At 48.1% G+C, this 23,746-nt stretch overlaps 1 protein-coding gene across 3 annotated transcripts; it reads right to left on the bottom strand.

Moving 5' to 3' along the window:
• Window positions 1-223: 223 nt before the first annotated feature.
• Window positions 224-23,740, bottom strand: MMS19 (MMS19 homolog, cytosolic iron-sulfur assembly component). 3 transcript variants are annotated; one of them, XM_043984549.1, is made up of 31 exons: window positions 23,530-23,740; window positions 14,115-14,163; window positions 12,717-12,777; window positions 11,789-11,874; window positions 11,410-11,484; window positions 10,634-10,703; window positions 10,060-10,188; window positions 9,916-9,977; window positions 9,381-9,467; window positions 8,859-8,933; window positions 8,460-8,537; window positions 7,402-7,540; window positions 7,021-7,175; window positions 6,766-6,844; window positions 6,385-6,510; window positions 6,127-6,205; window positions 5,576-5,673; window positions 5,250-5,399; window positions 4,767-4,916; window positions 3,816-3,915; window positions 3,493-3,595; window positions 3,292-3,360; window positions 2,964-3,090; window positions 2,256-2,356; window positions 2,090-2,146; window positions 1,808-1,994; window positions 1,559-1,641; window positions 1,291-1,455; window positions 1,145-1,204; window positions 722-822; window positions 224-635 (listed from the first exon to the last, which is right to left on the bottom strand). In XM_043984549.1, the coding sequence occupies exons 1-31, from the start codon at window positions 23,715-23,717 to the stop codon at window positions 608-610; spliced, it is 3,117 nt and encodes a 1,038-aa protein (XP_043840484.1). In that variant the 5' UTR covers window positions 23,718-23,740; the 3' UTR covers window positions 224-607. The 3 variants fall into 3 exon arrangements, with proteins under 3 accessions (XP_043840484.1, XP_043840485.1, XP_043840486.1); XM_043984550.1 differs by having other exon boundaries at window positions 12,677-12,777; window positions 23,530-23,731; XM_043984551.1 differs by lacking the exons at window positions 10,634-10,703; window positions 12,717-12,777; window positions 14,115-14,163; window positions 23,530-23,740 and having other exon boundaries at window positions 11,789-11,822.
• Window positions 23,741-23,746: the final 6 nt, after the last annotated feature.

Below are 23,746 nucleotides of genomic sequence, written 5' to 3'. Positions count from 1 at the left end.
TGTTTTCTGGGTGTGCCTGGGAAGAGAAGAGTCAGGCCATGGGGCCATGCCATCATGGAGTAAATGCCTGAGATGTCACCTGTTCTTTATCTCCTCTCCTTTCACCCTTCCCTGGGGCCTTTTTCCTCCCCCTTGCCTCAGAACCACAATTCTTAAGCAAAAAGAACCAGCTGGACGTGTAGCTCCTGGGCTGGGGGTGGGTGAGTTTTCTGTACTGGCCACATAACCAAAAGCTGTCTTTATTCTCTAGCAGGTAGACACACAACATATAAAGTCTCTGTAGCCCTTAGGGCCAATCACTCACATTCGTTCTTCAGTAGGTACCAGTTATCTCCTTTGCCCTCTTCACTCTGTAGCCTCCACCCAGCCAGGGTCTCTTCTTGTCAAAACATTCCCATGGCCCCACACAGTCACTTCACAATATCCATTAGTAATGAGGAATACTGTGTTCCTTGTATAGCCATGCAGCACAGACTGAACCTACAGCAGGGAGGGGGCCGATGGTCTCCCCTCCCTGACCAGGGCCATTCAGCAGGAAGACGCCTCGACAGGTCGGTGACTCTGGATTCGATTGTCTGTCAGTATGGTCACACACAGGGCTGAGGCCTCAGCTGCCTGGGCTCCCCAGGAGGAACCTGTGGGGTGTGAGAACGGGATGGGGTAGATACATTAGCATGGAGCCGTACTTATGCCCAAGGTCCCCTGTGCCCCAGACACTCACCATGCCCCCCTGGCAGTCACTGCTTCTCTGCGCACCAGCCTCTTCTTGTCATCCAGGGGCTTAGCCAAGGCCCGGATCACTTGCATTTTGTAGGGCAGCAGCTATGGAAGGACAGGTGCCTATCACCCAGGGTCTAGCCCTCTTAGGAACAGATTTGGATAAGGAAGGAATTCTCTATTTTTGTCACCTGTTGGGGCTGCAGAACCGATTTCCCAGGAAGGTGAGGACAAACCCGATTGCTTTTTAGAGGTCCCTGACTGACTGCCCAGAGGGCGCTGTAGTGGGAACCCTGCTCTGACAGGTACTTGGTATTGCCAAGTCTAGGGCTCAGGATGCCCAGCTGGCTTCCATTTCCCTAAATCCTCAGGGACCCATGTCCACTGTTGGTCATTCCCCCTTGAAATGGGTATTCCAGGCCCTTACCACGGGAGTTGGCAGCCTGGTGAGTGCATGTATACACTGTAATGCAGCAATCCGAACAGCCTGGAACAGACACAAGGAGATATGGGGAATGATGAGGCAAGAAGAGCAGGGCTTTCAGCCAGAGAAACCACTGGCAACAGACTCACCATGGAAGGGCTACAACTGAGATTGAGGAACTTGGTGACGAGAGTGTCGATGTGAAGGCTCATGACTTGTGGGGCATCTAGCAGAAGAGGATGCAGGCAGCTGAGGGTGGAGAGTTGTACCACACAGTCTGGGCAGGAGAGAGCCTCGAGCAACAAGGACAGTAACTAAAGGACGACAGCAACAGGTCAGAGGGGCCCATCCAGTCCTTTGGAGCCTATCTCAGCACCCCTTTCCCGCCTTCCATCGTATTACCACTCGAGGACTCACCGTTGGTAACTCTGGCAAAAGCACGGGTTTCGGCAGACTGTTGAGTACGTGAGACAAGCCCTTCAGGTAGTTTGGCTTCACATCTACAAGACAGGGAAGAGTACTTGGGAATTCTTGGGACATAAGATCAGATCTGGCCCTAACCCCTAATGTATTCCAAGAGGTACAAACTCAAAAAAGGCCAGGGAATTGCTTAGGATCAAGAAAGCAAGGCAGGGCAAGGGTCCAGCTACAATAAAGAGGACTCACTTTGGTGAGCAGCGTGGAAACCTTGCACCAGGGCGGGCACGCTATCCGTGAAGAAGCGCTGGCGGAACATGATGCGTATTTCGGCATGGCCAGCTCGATGCAGCACATCTGGGCAATCGGCCATCAGCAGGGAGAAGCCATCGGCTGCTGCAGGGCCCAATTCTGCATCACTCAAAAGGCCCATCAGCTAGAGAAACCAAAGCGTGCTAGTCAGGCGTCACGAAAGGTTGTGAGTATGGGGCGTTGGTGAATTTGGCTGTCCAAGCTGAGGATGCTGCTTACCCGCTCTGTGAGGGAGGAGCTGAGGGGGTGGTATCTGAGCACTAATGCCTTTGTCACCTGTGAATTAGAGAAACCCCAATGATTCCCCCAAAGAAACCCACTGACACAGCTGGGGCCTGGCAGAAGCCCCACTTCTGAGCACATTTGGGCCATTCTCTTCCCTTACCCAAAGCAGCAGCGTGAAGGCCTGAGGACGGTAAGGCCCTGGGCTCAGGCCAGCCTCCACTTTTTCCATAGCCTTCTGTAGGAATTCATCTAGCTGCTGCCCTAGAAAGGAGGGGGGAAAGCTGAAGTGTGTGGCCATGGAGTTTCTTAGCGCCTGCCCAACCCAAATGGGGATGTGGTTTCTTTTATACAATATGCCCCGCTCCCTCCCCAGTTGTCAGCACACAGAGGGGCAGCCCAGGGCCACATTGCAGAGGCTCAGCTCCTAACTGGATTAGGGTTTGGTTTTTTTTTTTTGGGTGGGGCAATGAGGGTTAAGTGACTTGCCCAGGGTCACACTGCTAGTGTTAAGTGTCTGAGGCCGAATTTGAACTCAGGTCCTCCTGAATTCAGGGCCAGTGCTTTATCCAGCATACCACCTAGCTGCCTCCTGGGTGGTTAGATTTTGAAGGTGGGGGAGAATGGCACACAGGTCATGTGAAGGTAAGAGAAAAATTTCACCTATTATTTCTATATTCTTGGCTTCTTTTGTAATCCCAGGATTTTTGGTTTTTGCATTTAAAAATATTCTTCTGAGGTGGGGTCCAAGACAAAAATCAATAGCTAAGAACACCTCTGCTGCAGCAGCAGCTGGAAGAGGCTTGTAAAGGGGCTGAAACCTGAAGCACTGATGACATTTGCAGCGGATTCCCTACCCAGGCTCCAGTACCTGCTGGGTGTTTGTTGAGAAGCCCTGCGAAGCACTTGGAGGCAGCAGTGCAGGAGAAGAGCCCATCATGGTGGCAGCTCAGAGTCAGCAGCTCCTGCATAAGCCTGTCCAACTGAGGGATCTCCACCTGCAGGGAGTTAGGTCACAGGGTGGACCCAGGAAGCCCTTGAATTCCAAGAAACACTTAGCAAGGAACGGCTACAGGAGCCGAAAAGAGGAGTCTGGACCAGCTTCAACCATAGTGGCCTTTCAAGCCCAAGGTCACCCTGGGCTTGGCTTCCCCAGGTCAGGGCTAAATCCTGGGCCCCCCAACATCCCATTCACTTACATTCCTAGGCAGAGAGCAAACAAAGGCCATGAGAAGTGCAACCAGCCGCTTCTGTTCTGAGGAGCTATTCTATAAAGGAAGGAGAAACTCGTTGTCTTCATGCTGCCAAGTACCACGTAGTCCCCCTGCTGGATTTCCTCCACCCATCAGAAAGCACACGACACAGCATGGAGCCTGTGCCACATCCCAGCAGCCCCTTACCTGGAATGGGAGGAACTTGCTGGGGAAGCTGTTTTCAGAGAGAAAGGATACATCACCGTCTAGGAAGAGAGGCACGATGAGGGTGACGCTCTGAGCCGCTTGCCTGGGGACAGAAGGTTCAGAAGAGGGGTCAGTGGTGTCTAGTTTAACCCAGGCAGGAAATCCTGGAGATCTCCCCTAAAATGCCTCCCCAAGATAAGTGGTCTACCCATATTCACATCTGGACAGATGGCCAGGCTCACGGGCAGTTTTTCCCAGCTGTGACATCCACGCTGGGATGAAGCCCATTGCCCATGGGAAGTTACTTGTCTTAGCAAACTCACTCAGGACTCAGGTGGGTGCTGGCTGTGCTGATGACAGAGACCATGGCCCCTAGGACTTCCTCCTCCAACAGCAGATTCCCAGGATTGGGGAGGTCTTTCTCTGCAATAGTAGCATGGTGTCAGAAATCACCACAGCACTCAAGGAGACAGCTGACACTTTGGCCGAGACTCCAACTACCTTGTGCACTTTCCCCCTTGCACACTTCCACCTAGCACTACCCTCCTGGGTGAGCCAGGCGATCAGACTCTCTAGATCCATAAGCAGCCGCCCAGTTTCATATGCAGCCCTCGGAGTACAGATGAAGCCAAAAAATGTCCTCAGTTATACTGACGTCATGGCTAAGAATATGTCACTAGGCCCAGATTTTACAGACTGGCAAATGATGCCTAGCAAAGGGAGGTACGGTCTGTTAATGGTCAGCTACAGGTTCTTGAGTGCACTGGGGTCAGTAGCTCTGGGGCCACTAGTGCGGCAAATCACAGAGCACTGTTATCTCTAAGGTCTCCCATACGTGTGTTCATTTGGTTTATGATTTGAATCTGACTCGGGCCCTCCCCAGGAAGGTTGCCGGCAGTCCGAGTGATAACTCTTCTGAATAGGCAGAAATAGAGGAAGAAAAACAGCCCCTGGTAAATCTGAAAGGAAAAGTCAGTACAGTCCTTTGCATGCTGATGGAGCCCAGGGTGAGCCAGAAGACAACCGCTAACTATGAACTGAGGGAGCTGTCTGACCCGGTTCAGCTCTGCCCTTTGCTCTCGGGGTGATCTGGGCTGTGAGGAGGGTGGACTAGATGACCCGGAAGGTTTCTGATCCTGTGACAGATCAGGACACACGGCCTTGTGTAGCATTACTGACTCTCCCCCAAGGGGAGCATACTATAGGTCACACCAGGGTCAAAGAAAGAGAACAGTCACAGAGAGAGGGGAAGGGAAAGATGAAAGGCAGGTTACCTGGCATGGAAGCCTGAACAGCCAGGGCAAGCAGGCAAGGTACAGCCGTTTGGTGGAAGTACCAGCAACTCTCAGGCTCCTGCTGGCACTGCCCAGCCACCAGGTGGAGACTACGACAGACAGCAATGAGCTCGCTAGAGTCTGCACGCCCTGGGAAGTAAGAAGAAGTCAGGGTGCATGCTTTGCTACCCACCTCCTGCAGGGCAGCCTTCAAGCATTATCAATTAATTAACTGTTTATGAAGAGTAAGATGTTCTTGCTCCTCTAAGAATAATTCAAAGAATTTCTTTTCTATTCTTTCTCATCCGGCCACCGTTATTGACCAGGGTATTCCTACTGAGAGAGTACACAGCAGACAGAAACTGAGCACCAGCCAGAGGCCTCCAGGGGGTGAGGAGGTCCCCAATTTCACCCATCACATGTGAGGCCAGTTTCTGCAACTGTTATTTCAGAGCCTTACCCTCTACTGATCCAGTTAGTTACCTCTGTGCACACGACGGAGGTGCTGTAACAACACGGGGAGGGTCTCCCTGACAATGCTGGGATGTGTAGAGACGGCGGACAGGGCCTGTAGACAGCGCAAGCGTCTGGCTTGGTACGAAGGTCCCTCTCCACCAGCCAACTCTGTATCACCTGCAAACAGCAACACATGGGAATGGCTGTCCTAGGGGGTGGTGGTGGGTAGGCAAGGGGGGTGGGGATAGAGACAGGGAGCAGGAAGAGAGGATGATCCCCAGACTCCCCGTTGCCCTCCTTCCATTTTCCTGCCCACTTCTCAGCCCTGGCACAGAGGCCTGTGAACCACACACCTGTATGGAGCTCCTCTGAGAGCCGGGGTACCAGGTGGCTAATGAAGACTGTAGGGTAGAGGGTGGCCAGCGTCCCCGAAGCTCCCATTGCTGCCACACTGCCAGGGGCACAAAAAGAGGAATGTCAACTGAGTCTTGGCCATAAGGTGGGCAACAGGAGGGCACCTTTGTCCCCTCTGAGCATGATTGTTCATTCATAGCATCTTCAATGTGGGGCTTTCCTGGATGAGCTCTTGGAGCCCTTCCTGGCACAAGCCATGAGCTCCCAATCAGGGCCTGTTGGCAAGTTCAAAGGAGGCAATCTGCATGGGGAGAGCATTATGCCATCTGTGGGGACCGGACTAGGCGATCTCTGACTTGGAAGGCAGAAATCCCCTTCCTACGAGCTGGGGAAGGTTGAGCTTTGGCCTTTGACTTCCAGGATACTAGGGAAAGGCCAGTGAGAAGAACAGAGGCTTCCGTCTGAGGCTCCCAGGGTCCCATTGGTTACTGTCAGCACCAGCAGGTGGGAGCACTGCCCGAGAAGGCTGGCCCAAGGCCCAATTTCTTACCAACTCTGGGAATCCTCCAAGAAGCTCAGTCTGTAGAGATGATCAATGGCCAATTCCAGGTCCTCAGCAGACAGCAGTCCTACAATGAGAAGGGAACACTCACCTTTTATCCCCGGCAGTCCCTCAAAGGAAACTAACACAAATCTGGAGTTAACTAGAGCTACGGTCCGCACTAATGGAAGCCTGCTCTGCAGGAGCCTCCCAGGGAAGAATCTACATTCCTACTATATAGTCCCTCCTCATTCCCTTGAGACATACCTGGCTGGGCACCCAAGACCGTGAGGGCACGGATGCCAACAAGCTGCAGTTGTGTACTGGGGTCTGCCAGTGCCAAGGAGACCAAGGAGCACAGGGCGGTCTTGAAGCCACTCAAAGGTATTTCATCTGTGGAGAGAGAGCCCAAGACATTAAGAGTTTGACAGAAAAAACCAACAACTGAGGCAAAGGCACCGAACCTCCCCATCTCCTGGTTTGGGATTGCACAATTTTAATTACATCATGTCATTACTATGGATGGGGGGCAAATGATTAGGAGACCAGGAAACTCAGTGGAATAAGAACATTTTCCCCTTGCTGGGTTAAATGTTCTCCCTGCAGCGAGACCCCAGGGCAGTACGAGGGGGTAAGGAGTAAGCTTACCTTTGTCCTCATTTCCCCACTTTTGCTGTAGCTTTAAGAAACCCAAAAGCATCTCTAGAATTGTCCGCCTCTGGCTGCTCTACAAAGTAATAAAGGAAACTGAAGTTAAAGGTTATTTTTAAGGACCCCAAAGGTCTTTAAACTAGGTGCTGTGCAGAAGCTGTTGGCCTTTCAGGAAAGAGAATGGGTGGGGGTGTGGGTGGAGGCTGCCAGGCAGCCAGGGGTCCCCCCTTGGGGCGGTTCTCATACCCTTACCTGGTTGTGCCGATTGAACTGCTCCAGAAGCAAGGGTATCACGGTGCCGGCGATCCGGTCACAGGCCCGAGCAGATGCACCTGCGGCCGCCTGCAACAGCTTGGTGCTAGGCCACACCAGCTTCATGTCAGGCTCACACAGGTGGTGCCTGCAGTCTGCAGAGGTGGCACATCACAGGGGAGCCGGCAGGTTACATCCCCCCCCCATCCCCCCATCTCTTAACACTGACAAGTGGGGCAGTGCACACAAGCTGATTGTTCTTCCCAAGGCAGTTTCCAGCCAGCCCGTGGAAGGTTATGCCCCGTGCTTTAGGGAACTTCAGTTCTATCACCCTGGCTGCCCTTCCTTCTTAAGGTCCCTTCTGACCCCAGGCCCAGTTACCCTCGAGGATACTGCTAAGGAAGGAGTCAAGGAGATCCTCCGTGTCAGCTTCCAACACAGATCGAGACAAACACGAAGACAGGGAGTGGAGGGCAGCCAGTCCTTCAGCCTCGACCCGCTCACTGGCTGTTTGGAATACCTGTAAGGGAAGGGGTGCCACAGCTGCTAAGAGCATCAAACATCCCAGCCAACCTATTCCTTTCTTGAAGAATTTGGGTACCCTGGAGCAACACAAAGTGACATCGACTGACTCAAAATAAATTCCATGGTGGTATCTTCATCATCAAACACAGTCTTACATCCACTAGTGGCTAGTATGCACCCCTTTCAAGTCAATTCAGCACAAGTGTAATTAGTGTATACAAATACTCCAACCATCTGGGGACTGAAGAGGTCATCTCACCACTCCCTCATCTTTCTTTCTTCTTTTTTTTTTTTTGCAGGGCAATGGGGGTTAAGTGACTTGCCCAGGGTCACACAGCTAGTTAAGTGTCAAGTGTCTGAGGCTGGATTTGAACCCGGTACTCCTGAATCCAAGGCCGGTGCTTTATCTACTGCGCCACCTAGCTGCCCCTCTCTCATCTTTCTTACAGATAAAGAATTGAGGCCCAGAGGTAAAGCAACTTGCCCACGATAACATAAGTACAAGAGCCAGGATTTGAACTTGGGTCCCCAACTCCAAATTCAGCAGCATTTCATGATCCCATCCAATGGGTACAAAAGTCTGACTATAAAGACTGGGAAGCCCTCCACCGGGGCTTTTCTCTTTCTAGTTCTGCCTGCTTATACTGGCCCCATGACCTCTCCTCAGTAGAGTGCAGAGGGGCAGCAAGAGCCTGGGAAGCATTAGTGAGGGAGCTGCTGGTGCCCTCCCCGCCCCAGACTCGTTGGATGCCCTTCCACATGCTGCAAGGGCCAGCGTATTGCCTTGACCCAAAGTGGCATAAGGGAAAAGAAAAAAGTATACATTTCCTTCTGACCTGAGCTAGCTCTCCAAGCATTACTTCTTGTGATTCTGCCTTACAGCAGAGGTCTCCCCTGCCCTAGGCAACACTTACCTCTCTACGGATCGAAGCCCACAGGCTAGGCAGGAAGTCCTTCAGTTCCTTCTGCCCATACACGGCACAGCAGGCATTCTGAGAGGAATGGCACAAGAGGTAAGCCAGGGTATCACTCAGTCCTGAGCCCTTAACCAGAAATCTAGAGCCTCCTCACTTGTAAATTAAGAGCCCAGCTGCCAGAAGGCCCAATGCCTGGAGAAGCAGCTCAGACCATATCACCTTTCCCTTCATCCCTTCTCATGTCCTGCATCAGCTCAGATCTGTGCCTGCCAACCTGCGGGGCAATCCCCCCTAAGGCAAACTGAAACGTTCCCCTCCCCTGTCAGGTAGGCACATATCCACTGATGACTGAGGACTATCCCCGCCCCCTTAAAGCAGCAGCATTCCCTCCCTCACCAGCGTCTGCAGGGAGTCCAGCTTGGCACTGAGCATCTCAGAGTCTACCTTTTCTATCAGCAGCGGCAGCAGGAACTAGAAGAGAAGGGGCAGCAAGACTTTAATGCCCTGGGGCTTCCAGTGCTCCTGAGGGAACCACAGCACTACTCTGCCTGCGGCACCATTCAAACCACAGGGGAGTGGGCCTAAGTTATCTTACCACATCATGACACTGTTCCCAGGCAACTGGAGCAGTCTGATCGTCATCACCTGGGACAGCATTGACTACAGGACCCCCAGAAAAACTCCCATGTAGGGTTGGTATTTTGGAAATTCTAGGAGATATGTCATTAGGACAGGTCTCAAGGGCACTTGTGGAATGTCAGTAACTTCCTTAGCATATATGAGAGGACCTTCCTCTCTCCCGTGCTCCACAGTCTCAGGTCTTACTCTTCTATATCATTCTACAGCTTAAAAAACCAGGGCCAAGCATGATGGCTACTTGGCTAGCCCCCATGAGGCCCTAGCTTAGGCTCAACCCACCTCAGCAAAGCGAGGCGTGGAAGCCAGGACAGCACGAAGGCTCAGGATGAGGTCCTCTCTCTGGATACCGTGGGGGTCATTAGGTGGCTGGAGGAGTTAGAAAGGTAATACGTTTGGACAACTCCTCCTCTCAGTGAAACACAACCCAAGCCTCAAACCCTCTAGCCTACCTAGCACTTCCCTTGGCATCTAAGGTGCCAGCATGTAAAAGATGCTCTTCTTTTTCTGATCCCTTATGGATCTTTAGGACTATTAGCTCCCACCACATCCAGACCCACTGGGGCTTTTTTTTTTTTAAATGACCAGATTTTTAAAAATAAGAGATCCAAGGGCTGTGTTCTTTCCAGTATGTAGGGTCTGGGCTCAGAGTCCACAGCCCTCCTGGTGCCCAACCATTTCAGACCCACTTCATCCCCTTTTCCCCCACGTCCCACTCACAATGTTAAATACAAAGTACATTTTTAATAAACACTAATTGAATCCAAATTTCCTCTAATCTTCTAGGTTCCCACAATCCCTATAAGAAGATACTCACTGGAGTAAAATCAACAGGAAAGTAGCAGGATGTCACCTCAAAGAGCTCCTCTACAAAGGGCCCTAAGGGGAGAAACACAGAAGGCTGCCTTGCAGTCTTCTCCATCCTTTGGCCTTCACCCGACTTAACAACTTTAGGTCTTACCTAAGCTATAGTCCTTTGAGATGAGGTCATAGACAATCCGGAAGGCCACCAGAAGATTTCGAGGATCTTTCTCCCCATCCATTACCTGGATGAAGCCAAAGGTAAAATCGGCTCCCAGGCCCTTCAGCTCTGGGGAGGGAATGAACAAAGCCAACATTGTTCCCTGTGCAACGGAGGATTGTGGGCTTTCTCCTGCTGTAGATTAATTTTTTGTTATCTTTGTCTCCCAGAGTATCTTTTACTTTTCTATCTCAAAGTAAAATACCCAGTGCTAAAGAAGTAGGAGGCCCAACACACTTTGTGTGGAAGTTTTGAAGACATGAACACAAATAAACCCTCCTTCTTCACTGGCTGCAAAGTGGCTCATACAGACCCTTTCAGTCCCCCAAGAGAGCCCAATCTTTCCTGTCTCCACTCTGATTTTCATATTGCCTATTTGTGCATATTTCATCCTCTTGCTTAATCTCATGAGAGTAGATAGGGTTAGGGAAGACGTGGCAGTGAGCAAAGGAGAAAGGAGAAAGTGAGATGTGACGGCTGCCTCCCTGCCTTCCCAGGCAGTGCTGCCTCTCACCTTCTTCTCTGGTACGCATGAAATTGGTAATGATGCTGTAGACTGTGTGTCGATCCATCTGTGTCAGAGACTGGGGGTGGGGAGGTGGGCGAATGGATGGTGAATAGGAAAGTGAATTAGTGATCAGTCAGCATAGCCCTCTTCCAACCCCAGGACTTCCAAAGTGACCTTACTCCAGTGACCAGGCCAAACCCTTAGAAGTTTCAGAGAGGAGCTAGCGAGCTATCAGCTTTAGCAACAGAGCAGTCGTACCTCCCTCCACTCTACCCCAACCCACTTTTTAGGCACAAATGGGCAAAGGACAGTCCACTAGAGAGAAACATCTGGGCACTTTTATGCTTGCATGTAAACATGGAATGTCCACATACAGATTCTAGAATTAAAAAATTAATAAACAGCTAGCATTTACATAGCATTTTAAGGTTTACAAAGCATTTTATCTAATCTGATCCTCACAACAACCCTGTGAAGCAGGTGCTATGATTATCACACCCCCCCCCCCCATCTTACAAATGAAGAAACTGAGACTAAAAAAGGTTAAATGACTTGCCCCCAGAGGCTGGCAATGAATTTAGGTATTCCCAACTTCAGACTCTCTCTCCCTGTGCCACCGGGCTTGCCCTTCCAGCCAAGGAAGTTCTGGCACAGTCTAGGCCACAACGGGCTGCTGGGATTTTTTGGCCGTCTGATTTCTTGGCTCAATCTTAGCTCCTTAGAGGCCCTTGGGGGTGACGGGGAGAGGAGAGAGGTAGACAAGACAGTGCTTTGGCACTCACCTGTACATGCACTTCCTGGAAGATGGCTTTGAGCACAGAGACTGCCAGGCCTGGAGGGAGTACATCACACATACTCTATAGGAAAAAGAGGACACATACTTCCACCTCAGATGCCCCTCAGGCCTAGTCTCCAGGCTGAGAACCTTGGACAAGGCTCCATTAGCAAGGGAGCTGGATGGCCCCCTATACTGCTCTAACATGCAAAGAGAACTGAAAAAACCAGCTCTGCCATCAGCCCTGCCCGGGTCAGCATCTTCAGACCAGGCCAAACTGCCGTCAGCCCAGCTCTGACTTCCATGTTCCCGTGTCTCCAGGATAGCATCCTGAGGAGCACAAGGGGTGATGCTGGGGGGGGGGGGGGGAGAAGAGACACACTTACCAGAGCTCGAAGACCCCGCAGGACTGAGGGGATCACCAGGTGATGGTCCTTGAGCTGATTCTCATAGAACAGGGTCAGGTGCACCACTACAGAGAACGGAGCCAGCATTAGTGGGCACCTGATCACGTGGCACAGGAGAGCTAGCTCCCCCACCCCCATTCCATAGGACAGTCACTAAGATCTGGCTGCTCTTTCATTCTGCACTAGGAAGTGTTTCCCTTCACGAGGCCCTCCTCCTGTCCCCTTATTGTGACTTCATCAGGGGATGGTCAGTGCTGATTCCCACAGTTCCTTTCTCTGACAGCTGTATCCCATGTGCAGATATAACTCAAAGGGTTCTTTCCTGGACAACAAAACTGTAGGGTTATTTTCTTTCTATGGATCTCAAAGCACTTGGACATTTCATTAATCTACCTTCCTTTCCCACAGAGATAATACTGGCAAACTGCTATTCTTCCCATTCACAGAGAAAGGACTTGAAACATGGGAAGTGACTGGGGATAATGGCTAATACCTGGAAGGTATTTCCCAACCCCAATTCTACAGATGAAGAAACGAGTGATTTGCCCAAGGGCACACAGGTAGTAAAGGGGGAAAAACTGGGATCTGGAGTCCTGTGACTTCAAATCCAGAGTCCTTTCCAAGTCACCAGGCTGCCTCCCTCCACCACGACCACACAGAGATTCACAAGAATAGCTATAATTGGATTCCATATGTTCGGATGCTCAATTCAGACACCAAGGCGTGAGGAATAGGGACTAAAGGGCTGACAGTCGTGCCCTTCTAGGAGAACTTGGTCCCCCCAGCACCTAGGAGGATGGCTGAGATTGAGCTGGAGAGCCCTGAGTGAACCATTCAGGAAGAAGCCCACATTCATGAGAGCAATACCTTCCTTTTCTAGGAGCAAGGGATGGCACTGAAGTAGCACCTGGGACAGAAGTTGGATCCCTCGACCACGCATCCGGGGCTCTGGGTTCTCCAGGCAGGACCTGGAGAGAAGAAGTAGGTAGGAAGGGGCTGCCATTGCCCAGGAAACCAGTCTGCTCAAGCCCTTGAAGGAGAGGCATTTGACTGTTATATACATTTATTCTTTGGCGTGGGACTAGAACCAGGTGATGGTCCTTGAGCTGATTCTCATAGAACAGGCTCAGGTGCACCACTAAAGAGAGCAGAGCCAGCATCAGTGGGCACCCGATCACGCGGCACACACACTTTGGTTGCACTATGAAGTGGTCAGAATAAAGATTTAAGTTAGTATTAGGATTAGAGGATAAGAAAATGATCCCCTGACAAATAATTCCATGGAAAACTTGCCTGGAAGAAGAAAGCAAAGTGGAAAGTATTTATGAAAAAGCAACAGCAAGAGCAAGTGGAGAAGCTGAAGGCTTATGGGGTTTTAAGAGTTACTTGGTGGGTTTCCCCTCTGTCCCTTGCAATGCATCCATTTCAGAGAACACACAGTCGTAATAGCCCAGGAATGGGACAGAAGATAGTCATGGAGGCCTCAGGATGAGAGACCCACATCACTGCCCTGTAAACCAGCCCCAGGTTTATTGGCACCTCCTGTACCCATGGGGTGAGGCCACTTATAATTAAACACTGTTCTTGATAACTAACTTCACCATGTCCCCCAAAGCACTCCTGCTACCTGAGCCCTCTTTACTTAAATCTATTATTTTTCTTTTCTTTTCTTTTTTTTTTAGTGAGGCAATTGGGGTTAAGTGACTTGCCCAGGGTCACACAACTAGTAAGTGTTAAGTGTCTGAGGCCGGATTTGAACTCGGGTACTCCTGACTCCAGGGCCGGTGCTCTAGCCACTGAGCCACCTAGCTGCCCCTATTATTTTTCTACTGGTGCTTCTCACCCCCCCCCCCTTTCCTGGGGCAATGAGGGTTAAGTGACTTGCCCAGGGTCACACAGCTAATAAGTGTCAAGTGTCTGAGGCTGGATTTGAACTTAGGTCCTCCTGAATCCAAGGCCAGTGCTTTATCCACTGCGCCACCTAGCTGCCCCCTACCTGCGCTCTCTTGAAGGGCGTGGACTGGATCCTGCATAGCTTACAGGTTCCTAGGCTGACAGAACACAGCCTATTATTTTCTCCTTGATGACATAAGGCCTACTTAAGAGTCAGGCCTATACGGTGGGTTGGTTTGAAATAGAGGTGTGCAGAAGGGGCTGAATGAGAACAAGTAGGGGACTAATACATTCCAGAACAGATGGGAAAAAATCCTCCAATTTCCAAAGCAAAGAAAGAGCAGCTTTACAGCAAGAAATCTAGGAAAATAGGCTGGTAACAAGATGAGCATCTCAGAGCAAGGTCTCTTACCCAAGGGCTTCCACCACTTGTAATATAGTACAGCGACCAGACTTCACATCTAAAGGGGGGAAAAATAGAAAGGTGAAGAAAAAACAATTTGCCACTGGGCTCCACAGTTCTACCCCAAAGCACATCAATCAATCAATAAGCATTTATTAAGCACCAGGTACTACACTAGGCACTGTGGTTACAAATACAGAAAAATGAGGTAACTCCAACTCTCAAGGGGCTTATGGGAGACAGTGTGTACATCTTGGTATACACAGAATCAATACAAAGTGGCACAGGGAGGGAAGGCATTAGGAGTTGGAGGTGTCAGGAAAGGTTTCATGTAGAAGGTGGTGTTTGACTTGACTTTTTGTAGTGTACATTTTAAATTTTTGTTATCTGGTTCTTGTTAGACACCAGCAATTATGAATATTTCTGTATTCAAAGAAGAGAAAAAAAGGATGGTGCATGAAACGGCACATTCACTCTCCATTATGTACATTAAGGAATACTTGAAAATGTGCGTCTTTGGAACAAATGGACTATCTTCTCTTTGGCAGAGACTCTTTTCCTTTATTTTGTAGAGGATCTGAAGGGGGAAGGTGGGGAGGAGTGCCTTCTAAGGATGAGCGCTTGCCAGTGCAAAAACCAGAACACTGTGTGACCAAGAGCAACAAGGCCTGGGGGCTAGGCAACAGCATGCTTAGAGCTTTGAAAGCCAAAGAAATTTTCCTTTTATCCCAGAAGCAGATGTGTAAAGGGTAGCCTAGAGGGAGAAGAGAGACTCAAGGCAGGGAGACGGGAAGGAGGCCAGAACCAAAGGGAAGAGCTTAGCTATGTGAGTCATGAGATAGGGACATATTGGAAGGATGTAGCACTCCACTGGATATGTGGAGTGAGCAAAGGTGAGGAGAGGGCTAAGGCTGGGAGCCTAGAAGCATGATGGTGTCTTCAAAAGACATAGAGGAAGTCCCAGAGAGGGGCGGATACTGGAGAAAACAGGAGGAGTTTCGACACACTTGATTTCCATGTCCATGGAAACGTCTAATGAATGAGCAGTCACTAATAGGGGAGCAGAGCTTAGGAGAGACACTGGGATTAGGAGTCATCTGCATAGAGAAAAGATGATAAGCTTATGGGGGTGGGGTGGAGGGAAGAGGGCCCACCTAGATTTAGGGGGTGTGATGAATTAGCAAGAGAGACCAAGATGGAGGATCATGCTTAGTGCTAAAGAAGACTATGAAGACAATTAGGAAGGAGCCAGGTACTGGGTCACCCTGATCTTCTGACCATCATACATAAGCCAGCTAGAACTCCTCCTTCAAAATTTGCCCACCATTTCCTATAACACCAACATTGGTATAAAGCAGGTCCTCTGATTGCCTGGAGTCTCTTATCCCCAGCAGACATTGGTGCAGTATTTCTTCATTTAGGAGTTCGGCAGATCATTTCTACATGCTATGTATACATATAACAGAGAATGGAGAGGGACCAAGAAAAGGAACAAATCCTAGTTCTAAGGACCTTGCAAGGATTCCAAATTCATGTGTTTCTATAGGCAGTCAAGTCCTTTTTTTTTTTTTTTTGGTGTAGCAATTGGGGTTAAGTGACTTGCCCAGGGTCACACAGCTAGTAAGTGTTAAGTGTCTGAGGCCAGATTTGAACTCAGGTCTTCCTGAAGGCCAGTGCTCTATCCACTGTGCCACCTAGCTGCCCCTCAGTCAAGTCCATTTTTAAGCAGCACAGTCAACTGGACAAGAAATAGAAAAGTTTGGAGATGGTGGACAGAAGGTCCCCAAAGAATAAGTAGCGGTTTCTTTTGGATATAGTCTTCTAAACAGGAATCTCTCTCTGGCCCTAGATGTCAGAGCATCAGAATTCTGTTTCTGAGCTAAGATGTGACTTGCTCTGGCTGCAGAATGGGGGAAGATTCAATGAAGCTGAGGAGAAAGAGATTCCCTAGTTGGGATTCACAGCTCGTGACTGGCACCAATTCAGCCATCAGGCACTCACACTCCTTGTGCCAGGATGTGGATGAGCCAGCTGCTGCCCCTGCTAACCAAAGGGAAAAAATGAGCAGGATGCAAAGTGGGGGAAGGGTAATCGGACAGACAGAAGCATTAGCATAGTTAGCAAGATCGACAAACTAACGAAGTCATAAGCAAAGCCTATCTTCATCTCCTCAGCTACAAGTGGGGAGGAATGTTTATTTCTGGATTTTACATCATAAAAGAAATGGGATTTGGAAGCAAATTAGAGCTGCATGGGAACCCAAAGGAGCTAATTTTGCTCCTGTCTTTATCCAGTAGAAGAAAAAGCCCAGCAATTGGTTAAGGCACACATCCAAGATCTGATCCTAACAGCTGCCTGAGAGGAACTTCCTATTAACAGCCATTCACAGGAAAACTTGGGGACCAAGACCTCTTGGTATAGGTGTACATCACTGATCTGATTCATCCTGAGCCCGACACCCTCCTGTCCTGATGGGACAGCTTTATGACTACTAGTGAGTCACCTCAAATCTCTTTGCTGCAGTTTCCTGCTAAATGAATGGATGAATAAATAAATGTAAAACTGCGTATCCTTTGGTCCAGCAATACCACTACTAAGTCTGTATCCCAAAGAGACAAAAAAAAGGGGAGAAGGGGTGGAAGGAGGCCATACTTGTATAACAGTAAAGCAGCTCTTTTTGTAGTAGCCAAGACCTGGAAATTGAGGGATGCCCATCAACTGTGCAATGGCTGAACAAGTTGTAAAATAGGATTTCAATGAAATTCTACTGTGCTCTAAGAAGTGATGAGCAAGATGATTTCAGAAAAACCTGGAAAGACTTACATAAACTGATACAAAGTGAAGTGAGCAGACTAGGAGAATATTATACACAATAACAGCAGTATTGTACAATGATCAACTGTGAATGACTTAGCTCTTCTCAACATACAGTGATCCAAGACAATTCCAAAGGACTTATGATGAAAAACACTAACCATATTTATCCTGAGTCTGGATGGAGTTGGAATGTAGATCAAAGCATATCATTTTTCACTTTATTTTGGGGGGCTCTTTTTTTTTCAGAACATGATTTATGTGGAAATGTTTTGCATGACTACACATGCATAATCTATGAGAGACTGCTTACTATCTCAGAGAAGGAAGAGGGGAGGGAGAGAATTGGGAACTCAAAATTTCAAAAAAAGTTGAAAAAAATTTTTTGCAGGTAATTGGGAAAAATATATTTTTTAAAAGGAATAATACTGATAATACTTGTCTCAAAGGGTTACTATGAAGATTGAATGAGATAATAGTGCTTTTGCAAACCTTAAAGTGCTGCATAAATGTTAGTGATAATTTTTATTATTTTCTTGTAAAAACCTCATGCAATTCCAAAAACCAAAGGGCAAGAGAAGTCTAATGCAACCCAGGTCCCCCTACAATATTGTGGGAAAAAAAAATATATTTTCTAGCTCTCAACATGCCATCACCATTGACCACGGCTGATTTGGATTCAGAAACATACTTGCATGCTTCCTGGCTCCCAGTGTAGAACTCCCATTACTAACGCCTGCCTGATTCACATACACACCCCTAACAGACCAGGTTCGATGAGTGCAGGGCTTGTTCATCGTTTGTATTTCTATGAAGGAGGCTTCAGTACAGCGCCACATGTATAATAAATGTTTGTTAATTGATTGGTTGACTGGCCATGATAGTCCCAAAGAGAATTAAAGCAGTATTAAAAACAAGAAAAATGTTGCATAAATGCAGGAGAAAAGGAAGAAACTGGGAAAACATACATGTAAGAAGAATGAAAGCAGCACAGGAGGAAAGTTAAACTATATTTTTAAATATACCGAGTATTTAAAAACCCTAATATCCCAAGGGAAAATTGATTAAACATCATCAACTTAGTCCAGTTTTACAGACCCACCAAGAAAGAAAGAGGTAAAGCCAGCCAGGAAGTCAAGAAGGTCAAGAATTCTGAGCTTAGAGCCAAGCTTGACATTGCAGGTGTGACTGGGCTTGTCACTGCCTCTCTCTGGGCTTCCGCTCTCCCCATCTATATATAAACTTAGGAACAACACCCTCATCTAGAGATACCTCTAAGTTTTTGTTAATGAAACATTTGGACTCAAACTGAAAGGTGCCAGTAGAAGACAAAGTCTGCTATTTGTGGACAGAGGCTCACTGGCCTTCCAAGCTGAGTGGAAGATGGCTCCTGAAGTTAGGAAGGAAGCCAGGGATTGTTACCTTCTGGGATGCATGACACATGCAGAGATGTCCCTTCAAATATAGGCCTTTCCTGCCTCCTAGCATCTCCTAAATTAACCACACTTGTCTGTAGTTGGGCACAGCAATCACAAGTGGGGCACTGAGATAGACGGTAGGTCAAAGGAGTGTTTACATGAGCAGACATAGAAGGCACAATCAGAGACTTCTGTCTGAACTGAGGTGCGACCTCTCCAGACTTCACCAAATAGCAGGCAACTCTGGCATGGTCTTGCCCATGCTCTCAGGCTGCCTTTCCTGCTTAGGGTGCTACATGCATCTCAGAGACTTAGGGCAAAACTATTTGTTTCATTATTGGCTAATTCGATCTTTTTTTTCTGTTTCAGGAATAGTATTTCCCCCTGAGAGAAATCTCAAGAAAGGGATGAATATAGTGTTAACAGTTTTCTTATTGAAGATTAAAATGGTAGTAAATCAAAAGGTATCTAAACCAGTTCCATTTTCTAACTTCCTCACTTCTTCCAGGGTAAAACCTTTCAGTCATGTGATTCCTGCCTCTCCTTCAGTTAGTCAGTAAACAAGCATTTTATTAAATCCTTTCTTTATGCCAGGTACAGTGCTAAGTGCTAGGGACCCTTACGCCTTCCCCCCCTCCCCCCAGGTCAAAACTCAAGTTTACTTTCTAATGGGAGATAAACAACAAGTAAATAACTAGGTACTTAGAAGATACATTCAGAGTAGATGGTAATCTCAGGGAGAAAGTACTAGCTGAGGAAACCAGGAAAGTTACCAGCAGAAGGTGGGAATTAAGCTGAGCCTTTGAAGGAATCCAGGAATGCTCAGAGATGGAGCTGATGAAGGAAAGCATTTCACACATGGAGACGGCCAGTGGCCAAGTAAGAAGGCAGAAAGGGTATGCCGTATGAGAAGGGCAGTGAAAGAGCCAGTTGAATTGGATCGTACAGTGTGTGCAAGTGAGTCAAGCATAACAAGATTGGAAAAGGTAGACACATACCCATGTTATGAAGAGCATGAAATACTAAACAGAGGAGCTGACATTTGGTTCTGGTGCTAAGAGAGCCCTGAAGACCATCAAGTAGGGGCATGACATGGTCAGACTGTTTCAGGAATATCACCTGGGAAGTTGAGGGACGAATGGACTGGAGTAGGGAGAGACTGGCCGTGGGGAGAATAGTTAGAAGGCTGTTTTAGCTGGAATCCCTGCTGTGGGAAGGCTGAGGCTGGTGGATGGCTTGAGTTTAGGAGTTCTGAGTTGCAGTGGTTGAATGTCTGTACCAATATAGGGATGGGGAGGGAGAGAAAAGGAGGGGGAAGTGAAAGAGAAGGGGAAGAGGAAGGGAAGAGAAATGATGACCAAGCAGGCTGTTTGCAGTGAACAAGCCAAACCACATCAGAAATGGAGCAGGTTAAAACTTCTATCAATGATTTAGTGGTGGCACTGGACCCATGGAAGTTAGGGCTATTGCAATGGTATGGGTGTAAGGTGATGAGAGCCTGAAGTAGGGTAGTGGCTGTGTGAATGAAGAGAAGGGATTTAAATGAGAAATGCTGATAAAAATGGCAAAAATTTGGCAGCTGAAAAGATATGTGGGGTAAGAGTAAGAAGTTGAGGATGATACAATAGTTGTAAATCTGGGTAACTGAGCAGTCTTGGAGGTTTGTTGATTCTTCCTTGGAAAAATCCTTCCTTTCTTTCTTCGAACACATAAGTGCAAGGCATTCTGCTACAGTTTATGTGGATACAAAGATTTATAAAACCTAATTGATGGGCAGCTAGATGGCGCAGTGGTAAAGCACCGGCCCTGGATTCAGGAGTACCTGAGTTCAAATCCGGCCTCAGACACTTGAAACTTACTAGCCGTGTGACCCTGGGCAAGTCACTTAACCCTCATTGCCCTGCAAAAAAACAAACAAAAAAACCTAATTGATGCCTGCCTTCCAGGAGCTTCTGATTGGATAGGAGGAAGAGATGAAGCACACCGATAAATTGAAAACAAGGTGATGAATAAGTACCATACAAGTGGTCCAGAGCATAAATGTTATTAGACATTAGAGAAGAGAGAAGATCCATTCTGGCTAAGATAACTGGAAGGAAGTGAAGGACAAATACTTCTGAGACTTGGGTAAGATTTTCTAAGGTAGAGATGGTGGAAGAAATAACCAGAGCCAAGGCACAGAAGCCAAAAAGCCCAACAAATGTTTGAGGAATGGTTAGTAGACAAGTTTAGGTGGAATGGAGTTCATTCAAGGGGGGACTAAGAAGAAAGCTAACATGGGACCAGACTCTGGAGGCCTCTTGAATGCCATGCTACCCAACCTAATGAATGGACTGTTACCCGTACCTTACATTTTCTCTCCTGCCTATGTGCCTTTGCGAGGTGATTCCCCAAGTCTGGGCAAGTCCTCCTTTGGCACCTCGACCTTTCTACAAAGTGCAGCTTATATCCCATAGCCTAGTAGAGCCCTCTCCTGATCCCTCCCCTTCATTTGTTGGTGTCATAATGCTCCTTCTTTTTTTTTTTTTTTTTGGGTGAGGCAATTGGGGTTAAGTGACTTGCCCAGGGTCACACAGCTAGTAAGGGTCAAGTGTCTGAGGCCGTATTTGAACTCAGGTCCTCCTGAATCCAGGGCAAGTGTTTTATCCACTGTGCCACCTAGCTGCCCCGATCTTTCATTTTTGAAATGATTTTGTATGCACTTTTATCTCTGTGTGTGTTACAGCCTTTTGCTCTAAGTAGAACATAAGCTTCTTGAGGCAGTAACTATTTTTGTCTCTGAATCACCAGTGCTTGGCACAGTAAGCACTTAAATATTTGTTGTATTCAATTTATTCTATATGCAATGGGGAACCATTGAAAGTTTAATCAAAAGGTGTTATGATGAAAGCAAGATTTTTAAAAAGATTAATTCGGAGATGGTGCAGAATGGCTCTCGACCTTTTTTTGCTTGGACTCTAGGGAAGATTTGTTTCTATAAGAATAAGAAGATAATTAAAGGAGGCCATAAAACACCAAAAAGCCCCATTAGCGACCACAATATCATCAATACACTGCGATAAATGATATATAAAAAAAAATTCCTGCCCTCAAGGAGCGTAGTCTCATGGTCATATTGAAAGACCAGGATTTGAATTCTAAGTTGTGTTCTTCCCTCCCTCCTTCTGGGATTTTCTCCAACTTATCTTGTATATATTTTGCTTATATTCAGTTATTTACTGGCTGTATCCCCACTAGCTCCAAGGTATCAGGAACTGTAATTTGTCACCAGGAGGAGAATAAAAGTCAGATTTGCTTCTTGGTAGCTTTTCACTTAAATTTCTAAAGCCCAAACATATTTAAGGCCACCCACACACAATCCAGTCCTGATTTAACAGAATTTTATCTTAACTGACTCAGCCCCTCCAAAACCAACTCTAGATTTGGGTCAGGCTAAAGTCCTCACTCTATGACTGACCCCTAAGCTTTGGTTCATTCCCTGAACTTGAAAAGATCCTTAGTTCCACCTTCCCCCAGGGTGTAGTCTCCCAAACAAGCAGGTAAACTTCCAGAGGGCAGGGACAGTCAGAACCTTTTATGTGTATCCCCAAGTACATAGCAGAGTATATGAACTGGGCTGCTGCCTAGCAGCCCTGGTAATTATTACATTCATGTATTATTCTCTAGTTGGTTTGTTTATAATGTCCCCCCCAAAGATTAAGCTCATGGGCAGTGACCCCACCTCATAACTTATGAAAGGAATTTGGAAAGAACAGTCAATATCTACAGATTAAAATAAAAGCTTACATTTACACTCTCGAGTATCTAAAGCATGTGACTCACTAGAACATTGTGAGGTATTATCCCCATTTTACATATGTGGGAACTGAAACTGAAGAGGAGTTAAATGAGTAGTACAAGGTCACAGATAAGTGACAGAACTGGAACCCAGAACCAGACAATAAATGCAGTGCACTTTCCACAAACCCAGTCTGCCACCCAGAATAATTTAATAAAGGGAATTTTGTTTAGAACAAAGAAAACAGTGTAACTGTGGTAGGACCTAGAGCTATTGACAATAACTGGGGCTAGTTTGACGGGGTTTAGCTGAATAGGCTAAGGTTTAGAGGCTTTGTAATAATTTTGGGGGATTTTACTAAAATGTGTAAAGTAGGCACTATTATTCAAGCGATATTTTTAGTGCACCAAATTTACCTTTTTATCAGTTTTATTTTATGATCTAGTTCCTATTCCAACTTCTTTTCAAACACTAATCTACACGTCTCTTAAATACTCAAATTCACAAATTTCAGAGGGTCAGAAATAAGCAAAGAGCACATCCTCTCTTTTAAAGCCATCCCCGCCGGAAAGAGCGAAGGTTAAGACGCAGCTAAGGAGTGATTTGTAGAATCTCAGCTAATTCTTTCATAATAACGAACATTCCTTAAACATCAGCTATGTGACAGGCACTGTGCAAAGTATCAGGGATTTTTTTTTTTAACCCCAAAGTGAGACAATCCCTTCTGGAAAAGTTAGGCTGTTTAATTTAAGACATTTGGCATCTCATCACAAACAGGCAAAATGTTCAAACTCAAAACCTTTAAGGAACACTCTTCCACACCCCACAAGCTCGTCTCTTAGACTACTGAGAAAGGGATCAGAGGACCTTACAACCTTGCCTGACTCTCCAGGAAGATTTCTCTAAAGGAGCCACGTCCCGGTCTCCCATCCAAGTATCAAAACGAAAACGTGCGTGGACAAGACAAAGTTTGGAGAGCGCTGAAAGCTCCATTAGGGCCAGCCCCAGGAAAGAAAGGGCAACACAGTGGGCAGGCCCACGCGTGGACGGCGGTCTGGCCGGGGAGGTCCTGGGGACCCCCCCAGAGCTCGTCTCGTTTCCCACGATCCTTCTCTCTCTCCATCCCTCCCCGAAGGCCGGAGCCTGCTCCCGGAGCCCACGTGGCTCCCTGCTCCAGTTCGCCCACGCCACGCCACACGCGGGGTATTCCGGTCCCAGACCTCCTCCTCCCCGGCCCTGCTCCGTCGTGGCCCCTTTTCCTCTCTCGACGGTTCGGCCCTTGTCGGCTTCCGTCCCCAGGCCCACCCTAACGGTCGCCTCCATCCCTCCCCGCCGGCGCCAGAGGCGGCGGCCGCTCCCACTCCGCAGCTTGCAGCTCGGGGCCGCCCGCGTAAAGCGCGCAGCGAGGATGTACCTGCCGCCACCTCGGCCGCCGGGCCGTCCTGCTGCCCGACCACAAAGTCCTGGACAAGGCCACCCAGGGCGCCCGCCGGGGCCAGTGCCTCCTCCGCGGCCGCGGCCATGATCGGAAATTGAGAGGGGGAGGAAGGGTGAAAGACGGAGGAGGCCGCCCCTCGGCAATGCCGGGGCAGCCTCGCGCATGCGCCCTCCGACCAATCACGTGGCGAGGA

The sequence above is a fragment of the Dromiciops gliroides genome, chromosome 2 (assembly GCF_019393635.1).
Source record: "Dromiciops gliroides isolate mDroGli1 chromosome 2, mDroGli1.pri, whole genome shotgun sequence".
Lineage (NCBI taxonomy): Eukaryota > Metazoa > Chordata > Mammalia > Microbiotheria > Microbiotheriidae > Dromiciops > Dromiciops gliroides.
The sequence above is the reverse complement of the archived record's forward strand: the minus strand, read 5'-3'. Positions and strand labels throughout refer to the sequence as shown.